This window comes from Poromitra crassiceps (genome assembly GCF_964638095.1).
Source record: "Poromitra crassiceps genome assembly, chromosome: 28".
NCBI classification, from domain to species: Eukaryota; Metazoa; Chordata; class Actinopteri; order Beryciformes; family Melamphaidae; genus Poromitra; species Poromitra crassiceps.
In genome coordinates this window covers 20297984-20310890 of record NC_139651.1, presented here as the reverse complement: position 1 = coordinate 20310890, position 12907 = coordinate 20297984, and the positions used below count along the sequence as shown (strand labels likewise).

General features: G+C 44.7%; 1 protein-coding gene across 1 annotated transcript in view; it reads right to left on the bottom strand.

Annotated features, from left to right (window-relative positions):
• Positions 1-2254: 2254 nt before the first annotated feature.
• The window catches only part of dagla (diacylglycerol lipase, alpha), a 73799-nt gene continuing 63146 nt past the window's right edge, over positions 2255-12907 (bottom strand). The window contains exons 19-20 of the mRNA XM_083662093.1: positions 5960-6126; positions 2255-3483 (exon numbers count right to left, since the gene is read on the bottom strand). Coding sequence (XP_083518219.1) covers positions 2406-3483; positions 5960-6126 — 1245 coding nt within the window. The 3' untranslated portion in view covers positions 2255-2405. The remainder of the gene's footprint in view (positions 3484-5959; positions 6127-12907) is intronic.

Sequence of the window (12907 nt, the reverse complement as noted above, 5' to 3'; positions counted from 1 at the left end):
AAGCAAACCAGGTAAACATGGACAAGACATAGTTGAATTATTCCTCTTTCAATATAGACCAATTTCTAACAAAATTATGCCAATAGTTTGAATCTCTCATTATATACCTTTCAGACTAAATAGATTTCTCTTTTCAGATATGTTTATATATGTCAATATTGATATAGATTATACTATAGTCATTACCTCATTATCTTAATACAGGTGTTTTCTACATGATTCTATTGGAATTTACTATTTTTTTCTTTAGACATCTGCATAAATAATTACACAAAGAAGATGGTGCTGTACACATCATGGTGAAACGTACTGTAGTGCCTTCTTTCAGCAGTGTTTTAGTTTCACTGCAAGCAAAGTTACTTAGCAACACTGCCCTCTGCTGGCTCAACCTCAGACTGTCAACTGGGAAGAACATGTCTGCTGCGGCAAACCACAGCAAATCCCATTCCAAACATTCCCAGATTATGGTGACCCCGACCTTAATGGCGGTTTCCATACCAAAGGTCACAGAGGAGCCCATGTCTCATCACTATGACAGAGCATATTATCACCATGCAATAACAACATGTCCAGTACGGTTTCATTTGGACAGAAAAACTTTCCCACATAATCTCCTTACACTGGGTAAGTCAAAAACAAAAACAAAAAACATACACACTCTCCCAACAACTTAAATAAAAACCATTGAGATCAAACAAATCGGTTGCAAGAGTAATAAGGATAAAAAACCCATCAAATATAGCAATAATTGTGATCAAAACATGAATGGTAATAAATAATGTAAATTGTGAGCCAACTGTTACACCCCTAATGATATGGAAGATTGTATGCCACATATTTAGAATGAGCATACCTATTGCATGTGACCATTTCTTCATCCAGTCCAACCCCAAGGCTGCTTGAGATGAACCAGTTTAAAGGGAAGCAAACACTTGTGACATCCAAAATCACACGATGGAGACTGAGCACCTTAAGAGAAACAATATCCTACAGTGCATCTCATGCGATGCTTTGAGGATACAGAGTTTGGTCCTGCCTGGTGACCTGGGCATGTACTTATTAATAAGCCTCTCAAAAGTTGAGTCCAAATCTAGGATCATTTTCAGGGCATCTTCACACCTCATCATGAATAATGACACAATAGGCAAAAGTCATCCTACAGCAGCCATGCTACTCTGAAATGCGTAATACATGCAGACCCTGACCTGTAACAGACTGGGCACACTGCTAAAAGCTCCACAAAGGAACAAGTACAGTAGTTAATAGACTAGGACAGTTGTTAGTACCTTGGTTATTGTGGCACAGGTCTTGACGTTAGGATTGGTGCAAACCCCCAGGTGAGGGATGTGCGTTTTGGAGGTGAATGGCAGTGTCTCCTTGGTGCTGCTGTGTAACGCACTCTGCATGGGAATCAACAGAAGGACTGGGGGGGGATAATACATAGTACTGTGAACATAACTTGGTATTGGTGAGCAATATTCATATACATACAGAAAATTACATCTCATAAATACATCTGACAATACATTGCATGATCCTTTTTTTTGGCAAAAAAAATGGGGGAAATTAAGCACTTAGTTGGATGTGTGCAAGAATATCCAAATGTAAATCTGAGTGGCTTAGTGACAGTTTCTCTTAAAAATAAAAAATATAAAAGAAGAAATATCTAAAATAATGTAACAATCATAATTCCTTCATGCACTACAAATGGTAACCAAAAGACTTAAAAACATCCATAGGCGTCTGTAATAACTTTGTCACAATCACTATTTTAAGACACATGAATTCTCACTGATAAAACACACTTCCTCTCTTCCACAAAGTCAATTCCTAATAGACCTGAGGAACATTTTGTAATGTCTTCTCACTTCTATTTATTTGACACAATTATCTTCACGTCTTCACATTCCTGATTAAAAAAAAAAAGTTGGACAAAAATCCGGAGCTGCTGAGGGTGCGGGTAGGTGTACAGTACATCTACTCAGGTGATGTGCCTATGCTAACCTCATCTACAGTGTTAGTTTTCTAATCCCTGCTCAGTTATCTAGTCTCCATTTGATCATGTCAGGTCAGTGAACGGATGTAACACTCATGTGTCACCGAGTGAGTGAGACGGCATCGTTTTGGAATGGCATTGTGAAGCTACAGTTAGTTATATTCACCCAAAAGCAGCACAGACCCTGGCATGCAGACAGAGGTCTGTTTTACACTCATTGCAATAGGGACACCTGAAAAATGGAGAGAGTTTGTGAGTTGGTCAGTCATGTTCTGCGGTCCTGTCTCTGATGAGGGACTGCATGGCAGACTGCATTCCATTGCATGCGTGTACTGTGATATGTTTTATAGCATCGGATGGATGCGCCTCTGAAGTTAGAGCAAAGGACAGTGGCGTCTTGGGAAACACACTACACCATGGAGGACAGTGTATTCTCCTCGGGATAGTGGCAAGGGGTCGATGTCCGTAGAGAGTGTGTGGCCGGCAGGCCGCCGTCGGTGGGGGACAGGTCGTTGAGCTCCCCGGATGACGAGAGAGGGTAGGAGGGCGACAAAGAGATGCCAGAGGAGGGGTCCGCGGATCCAGCAAAAGTGCGTGGGGGCTTGGGGACCAGGTTAGGCTCCAGTGTCGCTCTGGCCAGAAGCTGTTTGTCGTCCAGCCGCTGCCCTTCTCCCAGACCCTCGCCCTGCCCGAAGGAGCCTCGGCCCGACTCCGACTCCCCGTCAGACAGCTCCAGCGGAGGGGAGCTGCTGCCATCCAGTCTGAACAGAGAGTCGAGGTACTGGGCAAACTCCAGCACTGCCTGGCTGGGGTTTCCGTTGGACAGTTGTGGTGGAGGAGTGGAGGCTGCCGGCTTGGTCTCTGTCTCCCACTCTTCCATTTCTCCGTCCAGTGGTCTGGAGCCCAGCTGCGGGCTGAGGGGAGCGTTCGGGGTGCTCGCCGGACTGTAGACGGCAGGCATCCGTTGGTGTTCCCCGCCAGGAAGCACTTTTGGGTTGGCGTTAGGCTCCGGCTTCAAAGCCTGAACCAGGACGCTCTGGCCGAGCAGAGCTGGGGAATGGTGTCCACTGTAGCGAGGCGTGGCGGGGGAGAGGCGCATGGTGTAATCGGGGGTGGACGTGGATTCCAGCGGGGTAACGAAAGGTCCAGTCTCTCCCAAGTGCTCTGGAGAACCCTGGCAAAGGCAGTCGGCAGCGAGCAGTTCAGTGCGAGAGCTGAGAGACGGGTTCTCCTCTGGGATGGGGGCATCCAGAGCGAAAGGGAGGCAACCCAGCATAGGCGAGCCCCTTAGCGCAGCTGAGGAGCGTCGGGAGTCCAGACTATAGAGGGATTCGGCATCTGAGAGACTCTCCATGATGGCCAGAGGGGCTTTGCGGTCCCTCAGCTCCACCGCCAGACGTTCCCGTGCACCACGCAGCACCACAGGCACTGGGGGAGGAGGACACTCGGCGAAACCATCCAGAGAGATTTCAGACTGGGCACAGGAACTACAGGAGAGAGGGATGGAGAGAGGGAGGGAGAGGGTGTAGGAAGTAGAGGGGAGAGGAGTTTACAACAGGGGTGGAAAACACATTCACAACAAGTGGAGGGTTGAATAAGGGAAAATGGGAAAGCGTTATTAACTCATTCACCGCCAAAGACGTCTTTGACGTGTTATCAGAAATAGCCCTCCCCGCCAATGACGTGTTTGACGTGTTTTTGTTTTTATGAGTGCAGCGCATAGTTGAAACACTTACCCAGCCTGTGACATAGTTTCGGGTCCCTAACCTCAAAGTCAAGCCGACAGCACGTTATCAAACACATACCGCAGCTGTTGTTTGAAATTAGGAAGAAGGTGGAAAGGAGGAGAAACGCGCTTCCTTGTTGCAGAGGAGAAACGCCATTGAAATGCCCCCTCGCCGCGCTGCAGAGCTGATCGACTTGCTGCAGAGCAGCGGACATCGAAACCGCGGTAGTCAAACCCGTGACCAACATGATCGATCCTGGTCCCTGGACCCCGTTCCTATGTGCCAGCCTTGCTGCAGGGCGAACCTGGATTGCCTAGTCAAACCCGTGACGAACATGATCGATCCGGTTCCAGCAGCGCCTGGTCCCAAAGCCAAGCCGCGGACCCGTTCCTGTGTCGTGTCGCAGCATTCGTCCCAGCGAGAGGAGGAAAACGAGCAGCAGAGGAGGCAAAACGCTGATGGGGAAGGAGGGGGAAGGAGGTGCGATCTAGCAGCAGCTGTGGAGAGAACTCTCTCTCTCTGTGTGTGTGTGTGTGTGTGTGTGTGTGTGTGTGTGTGTGTGTGTGTGTGTGTGTGTGTGTGTGTGTGTGTGTGTGTGTGTGTGCGTGTGTGCGTGTGTGTCTGTGTGTGTCTGTCTGTCTGTCTGTCTGTCTGTCTGTACACTCACTCACACTGAGCAAACTGTATTGTTGAATGTAAAAAAAGCACTTCATATATATATATATATATATTTTATTTTTTTTGTCATTTGTGTCATAATGAATAATATTTACATGTCTGATGTCAATACAGTTCAAAATAAAAGAATTGAGAGCGAGTTCTGCCTGATATTGTGTGCTGTGTACATAAATGCCATTTTCTGCAATTTCTTTTCTCAGAGAGACCTTTTGGGTGAAAACAGGGTGTATATAAATGGCTATAAGTAGAGTACAGAACATGCTAAAAGCTCACTTTTTTTTTCCTGGTGAACCCAGAGACGTACATCTTCATTTTGAGGTATTGCAAATCACTCTGGTGCTAATAGATAATTTACTGTGGGTCTTGAAAGATGACCAACAATTATGAAAATCTTTGGCCTGTGCTAAATATTGGCAGTCCTAAACTGGCGGTGAATGAGTTAAAACTAAAGGAGGATTCCAAAAATGAGGTGAATCCCAGTAAAAAATATGACGTATTAGTAGGGAAACCAATAAAGGAGGTAAGGAAAGACAGGGGGGTTGGGGCAGGAGTGTATCGTACTAGTGTAAATATACTCTTCAAGGTCACTTCAACTACCACTAGCAGGAGATGCTGCTGGCTTTGGACAGGGTCTTTGGAGAGGGGCTAAAGCAGAGAGGGCGAGGAGGGAACTGGATACTACCAACTGCTCTGTAGTCACACAACATGCTCTGTGTCACACAGCATGCTGCTCTGTAGTCACACAGCATGCTGCTCTGTAGTCACACAGCATGCTGCTCTGTAGTCACACTGCATGCTGCTCTGTAGTCACACTGCATGCTGCTCTGTAGTCACACAGCATGCTGCTCTGTAGTCACACAGCATGCTGCTCTGTAGTCACACAGCATGCTGCTCTGTAGTCACAGCATGCTGCTCTGTAGTCACACAGCATGCTGCTCTGTAGTCACACAGCATGCTGCTCTGTAGTCACACAGCATGCTGCTGTAGTCACACTGCATGCTGCTCTGTAGTCACACAGCATGCTGCTCTGTAGTCACACAGCATGCTGCTCTGTAGTCACAGCATGCTGCTCTGTAGTCACAGCATGCTGCTCTGTAGTCACACAGCATGCTGCTCTGTAGTCACACAGCATGCTGCTCTGTAGTCACAGCATGCTGCTCTGTAGTCACACAGCATGCGCGCATGAGAGGAAGGAGCACAGATACAGAGTTAATGATCTCATGCATTCACTGTTTACCGTGAAAATGCTTTTAGGCCCCTCACCCCCCCTTTTTAAGGGCAACAGATTGAAAAGTATGAAAAACCTTGAGGTATATTGTTCCTGACATGTAGCAAGTAGAAAAAGTAGTCTTTAGTACTGACTAAATAGATTGAAGAATAAAATTAGACATGTCCCTAGAATTATTATTCCTAGAGTTCAGGAATGCTTTTGTTTGTTTGTGTTCAGGTCATGGAGGGAAATTAATATACAGCGGTTCAAATCGTTTTGAACAAATCCAGACTCAATCTATTTGACTGGCGGATTCAATAGACCCACAGCGAGGCTTACTGTACTAACCGGACACTACTGTTCCTGCGATGGTGGGTTGTAGGCGTCGGCTGCTGGGAGGTGGTTGACGCACCGCTGAAGATGGTCTCTGGATTCAAGTCCACCTCTGTGGGGCTCACCATGATCTTGGCTGCCGACAGCAAGGCCGTTTTCCCTTTGTTGTAGTTCTCCAGCACCTGTCACACGCACAGGGGCACACATCAATACCATCACCAGCACCTGTCACACATCAATACCATCACCAGCACCTGTCACACATCAATACCATCACCGGCAACACGGCACACGTTATTGCCAGACTCGATTGCTCCCGAGAAGGGAAAGGGATAGACCTGAAGAGGAATACAGGTAGGAGAGGATAAAAGAAAGGGTGAGCAGTAGGGATTGAGAATGCACACAGAAAGATAGGCTAGCATTGCAAACAGGTATTATCAGCCCAGTGAAAAACCCTCAGTGCTTACCCAGTTTGTGAGAGGCCATTTCACTGCATACAATCAATTGATTATAACATACAAAAAACAAAAAGCTTATTTAGCTTACTTGATTTTTTTTTTTTTTTGTGATTCCACTTTGTTTTAAGAAAATCTTTTATGTCAGCAGGTGGGATGAATCTAGTAACAATTTTCATAGAAAAGGTGTAGATGAACATTGAGTGGCCATTTCTAGTTTCAGAATGCTTCAACACACAGTTTTCACACACAGACATGTCTCACTTGGTCTCTCAGATCAATGAACGATAAGGGGGGATTCTCGATCCTAGCTAAACCCCCTTCATATAAGGGGGGATTCTCGATCCTAGCTAAACCCCCTTCCCACCACAAGAGGGGCGTCATCTTACAATGGATTCATACGGCAAAGTAGCTGCCATGCCTGGATATGTGTTGAATAATGCTGGTTCTTGAATCTTACCAACCAGTCTCTAATGATTTCAATGCAAGATATATGCAAATAGAGCCAGTCACTAAAGTCCGGTTACCTAATTGAAATACACTTAAGTCAGAATAAAGTGTTTTTTCAATGCCATTTTTACAGGACCTGCTACATTAAACCTAACTGCAAATATGATGACATTTTATATTTAAATCTTTACTCTAATGTATCAACATTGTATGTACAAAAGCAGAGTGTAGTTCAAAGGGAGAGCTTACACCTACTCTTACTGACATGAAACACCCACAGTGAGGTCACAGATACTTGAGCAAGACCTATGATAAAGAACACTTTATGCAACTCCAAAAAAGAGGACGAAAATCCTAACCCACAAACTCAAAATGGTTGTGTAATTGGTAGGGGGGAGAGAGAGTAATGGCAAATCACATCAACACACATGTATTTGCTTATCTTTAATGAGTTAATAACACTTGCTGAAAATATAATAATATAATATTAATATACAATGTATTATATTATGTATTAATACATACTATCATAATGATACAAATACAATTGGCACAGTTAGAAGACACAAAAACATCATGCATCCATGTAAAACATCCAAACATCAACAATGGAATACAAAATAAAGGCAAAATTGAAAATGGCACGTAATGGTTATAAACAAATAATGCTATTCTGCAAAGGAACACATGGGTACAATAAGTTACAAATGGCATTAGAACACGTATAAAGTATGCCTGGGTTATGGGGATGATGGATATATGGATCAGAAATGACAACATGAGTGATTAGGTCACACAACACCAGAGGGACCCAGGATAGTGGAGTAAAGAGAGATAGAGATACAGAGAGAGACACACAGAGACAGACAGAGAGAGACACACAGAGACAGACAGAGAGAGACACACAGAGACAGACAGAGAGAGAGAAGGAGAGAGAAGTGAAGACTATTTCTACTAATTCAAACCGTCTCATTTCTCACATGTAGATGAACAGAACAGAACAGAAGTGAGAATATTGATGGGGGAATGTTTAGAAGTTAATATTGCCACCAGAGACAATGAGTAAAAAAAGTTTGCCTATCATGTATCAACATACTCCACTACCACATTTTCATCTTTTACTGTATTGTCTGTTCTATACTCTTCTCTAATATTTACATCGTTCCGCTCTTTATTTTACATATAGCTTATTATGGTATATTGCATTACTACCACTGTTAAATTGACACCATTCCAATTGTTTGTGTTGACCTCAGTATTTTTTATCATAATTTGTCATCATTATTGATTATTAACAAAGCTTTGGCAATGCCAATCAAGTATAAAGCTCACTGCATGATTCAGAGGCAGAGATTCATGACAACATAGCATGGCTCCGTGTATCTTTGGATGAAATGAATGTTTTAGTTGAGGATATGAGGTAATTCCAGTTCTGAGAAGCTTACTAATAAAAACTCTCCTCTTTAGGTGTTCTTTTAAGTCAGATCTAAGGGGAAAATGTCTGACTTATTTTTAAAGCCCTACACTTAGCAGCAGTTTCACAACCATATGAAGAGGTTACCCCTCATTTGTTACTAGGGGTGGGAATCACCAGATGCCCACGATACGATACTAAAACGATACTTGAGTCACGATACGATAGTATTGCGATATATTGAATATTGCGATATATTGAATATTGCGATATTTCGATATATTGTCACTCCTAAAGGCCTAAACAGACTCGTCCGTCCGCCTCGAATTGGAGCCGTCTCGCCGTCTGCCGGCGCCAGCGAGCCCTACATGCTCGGACGCCACTACGCCACTACGCCCTCCCTCCTCCTGTGGAAGCTCCGTGGGAAAATGGCGGCGATTGAGTGCAAGGCAGTCTGAATGAAATTGAATGTAAAGTTCCCAATTCTATGTATTAAATTCTAAAAAACGACCCTCAACATTTGGGAAGGCTAAGCCACACAACTAGTTTGTTAAAATCTAACATCATGCTTTGAAGGCGACTTTAAGACGATGAGCCAAGGCAACGGCCAATCACAACTCTCGTGCAGCTGACGTCACGCACGTATCGTCGAGTCTGTTTAGGCCTTTACTCGTTCTCCTACCTTTTCCTTGACTTCACCAGAAGTAAAACATGCAGTGTGTTTTGTTTTGTTTTTGCCCCACACGTAGGCTACATTATTAAGCTTCTCTGGACTCAATACGCCACTGCAGGCGCGGACTGCACCATCGGGCGCTTCGGGGAGATGCCCGGTGGCCTGGCATGGCCTGAATTTCTTTTTTTTTCAATATCGATACTTGACATCCAAATATCGACACAATATCGTCAGGCAAAATATCGCGATACTATGGTGTATCGATTTTTTTCCCCCACCCCTACTTCTGCTACCCTCTGTCAGCTCCTAATGACTAAGTGAGGCAGTTCTGACTGAGAAAATGCTGAATGAGTGCTCTCAAAAAGAGGAAACATCAAAAGAGAAGAGGGTATCTTGAGCCCCAGCCATGAAGACCCCAGAGAGAAGCCAAGTCAAGAGTCCAGGAACAAGGAGGCGCATGCCATGATAGTGCAGTCGCTGTTGGTAATAGGAAGCAAATAGATGTTGGTAACAGAAAATACAAAATGGAAACCGTGGCATTTGTGGTTGGGTTGATATATAGATGTAGTGAAACGCTATAGTCTGTTTTTGACAGGTAAGGACAGCTATATATCTATTTGGAACTAGGAGGAGTGCAGCTGTGATTGCACTCATCGTGTGGGATTATAAAATGCTCTTTTTGGGGGTCTGAAGGTTAACAGCCAAGACGAGACAGAGGGCTACATGGAAACACGGAAGGCCTGGACAAGGTATACCAGGTATAGCCTGGGTAAACCCAGCCCCCACGTGACCTGCTCTCAGACCTGCTCACTAGTCACTACCTTGTGACTAGTGAGCAGGGTCTGTCTGAGAGCAGGTCACTGGGGGCTGGGTTTACCCAGGCTATACCAGGTATACCAGTGAGAGTGACATCGACTCAATGTCAGTGAAACACAAACACTATTTGGCACTTGTAAACTACAGACGGCATCTGTGTGGGAAGAGATATTTGATGTTAGCATTATTGTTAGAAGGATTGTCTATGTGACTAAAGTTGGACTGGTGAGGAAGAGGAGTAGGAATCACCAGGCTCCACACAGGGAGGAGGAGAGCCGGGTGGGTGTGCCTGCGTTTGTGGAGGAAGGCACGAGTCATGCTGGGCTGAACTGACCCCTGACTCGGGATAGGGGGCGCTGTTAGAAAGCGGCGGGGTAGACGCCAAACATTGCTGAGAGGTCGAATCACACAGAGGAGGAGGAAGAACAGAGTGCACATCTGAAAGAGGAGGAGAGGTCAGTGGGACAGAGGGAGTCTCCGAGAGAGGCGGGGTGCACGGAGGGTCTGTGTGGGTGAGAGAGGAAGTATCAGAGAGGAGGAGGGGACTGGAGGGACTGGAGGGTAATTCGCTTTGGGATGTTATAAGCACAGCAGTAGAGCAGGTTGGCTGACTGACTTCCAGCTCCTCTGCTTCCCAGTGTGCCTGCTCAGACAGGGGACAAAATGGTTCCAGCACCTGCAGAAACACCAGAGGTATCATACTAAAGCCTAGGCACAGCAGATATACACACACATACACTATCATTAATTAATCACAAAATGATTAATTCATCAGACTAGGGATGAAACGATAACCGTGTTAAAATCCCCTTACGATAACTGCAATAAAATTCCTCATGATAACCGTACGCTTTGAAAAACATGGCGAATAATGTCCGTCATCAACCAAAGTTGGCAACCGCGCGCAGCCTTGGAGAAATGATTTCAGTGAGTGTATCAATCCTTTTTGGGTCTGAGTTTTCAATAGAAGACTTGGTGAAATGATTTCTGTGAGTGTATTAGTACTTCTTGAACATTTTCAGCACATTTTAACAATACCGAAAACCGTGATCATTTTCGTCACGATAATCGCGATGTAAAATGTTCATATCGTTTCATCTCCACATCAGACATGTTGACGCTACGGTGACACACAAAAACTGATGCAAGAACATGTGATAATGTCACGATGTATACAGAGAGAAGCAAACCTATAGCTTTGACTCTCCAGTCACAAGAACCCTTAGTGCATGCAAGCCCACACACACATCTATACTGCCTCATCAGAACCCTTAGTGCATGCAAGCCCACACACACATCTATACTGCCTTATCAGCAGATGCAGCTCTGCTCGTGACTCACACACACTCATAGAGAACCAGAGAACCCTGTGAAGCCCAGCAGGACACTGGTACACAGTCCCCATGCCCAGCTACAGTACTGGAGCAAGTCTGAAGAAAAGGGTGGTTAGTTGGAGAGTTAAAGACTGGGCCGCATGCATGAACAGATCTGAAAAGCCCCAATAAGAAGATTCATTCTTGACTGACAGCGAAAGACTTCAGAACGGGCATACCACTGAATTTTAGAATTCAAATAGGTTTTTCCTGTGGCTCCTGTGTCTTGAGGTCCATTAAAACTAGCCTGGTACACCAGCCGGTCACGTGAACTCACATTTCATTTCATTCTTCATTCCTGTCTGGCGTGAAGTCTTTGCAGTGGCTGGAAGTTGGGTGGGTGTACTTGCATTGACAGACAACTCAGCCAATCAGCGCCCAAATCCACTCGAGAGAATGGCAGAAACATATTTTACGCCCAGAAACTCCGCTGTTGCATACTCCTGTACTTGTTTGTGGCCGGGCCAGCGAAGCGGCAGGGAAGTTGGACTTCCCATGCATGAAAATAAACCACACTTTGCACAAAGGTCCAGTCCCATGGCAAACTTCGTTGACGTGAATTTGCCGCCAATAGTCCTGATGGTGGCGCTACAGCGAATATCTAAAGTTTCAAACTTTGAAAATTCATAAAAAATCTGGCATACGTGCTACGGCTTGGCAACTTTCCCCAAAATGTGGGCCCAAGTGAGGAGAAACTTGTACACTGCAACCTATGGCCAATTATGGAGTCCAAAGACTGCAAAACTGCAAAAACGAATTAAACCCTACTTCTCCCACATTTTTCCTTCAAACAACACCAAACCTCAGCATCTGCATCGTTAGTGTCCTACACAAAAAACTCACAGATTTTTGTTTGATCCAAAATTGACCCCACAGTGCATACATTTTCTTTCACTGTAAACGGTAGTGTAAACACCTAGTGTAAATTCTCGCTAAGTAAAGCTCGAAACGAAAATTACAATATTTTGCTGTCACGGTAGTTGAAGTCTGTAAAATATCAGAATTTTATCTCAAAAATTGAAATTTTTACAATATTTTGAACCCCCCCCCCCCCCCCCCATGTATAGCCTAGAGCAGGGGTTCCCAACCTTTTTTGTGCCAAGGACCGGTAGATACATGGAAAAAAAAGTCGCGGACCGGTTGTCAATTTTAATGGGTTTAGTTACATATATATTTACTCACCAGGTGGCGACAAAGGGTAAATAACAGCCTTTTGTGTTGTACTGTATGTAGCCTATACAGTCATTGGCCAGTTACGATGTCAACTACAGGCGGGTCGCTGATTGGCTCCTCCCCTTTGCAGTTTCTGCAGATAGCCCTCGCAGAGTTGAGGCCAGATGGTCCCGCAGAACCAAATGAAATGTGAGTTCACGTGACCGGCTGGTTTGCCAGGCGACATTAAAACCATTCATGTAACAAAAACTCTATCCTAAATTACGTTAAATCTGCGAGGGATATTTATACCACCTGGATTACGTTTCACATAGGGTTGTGTTTGGATTTCGGTTTTATTTTCGCCAATATTTAAATGTTCAAGAATTGCATGTTGTGTGAACAGAAACATTATTTCTATGCCACTTTAGGCAGTTTAGGCTGATTTGGTTGATATTTCTTGTCGAAATGGATTAACCTCAATGCATGCTGGGATATTTCACATGTGGCTCAACAGCCTCTGAGGGAGTGAGAGAGAGAGAATGAGAGAGAGAGAGGGGGAGAGAACAGCCTCTGAATGACGGGCTCAAAACTACAATAGAACAACTTTTTTCCATTGGTCTTTGTGCC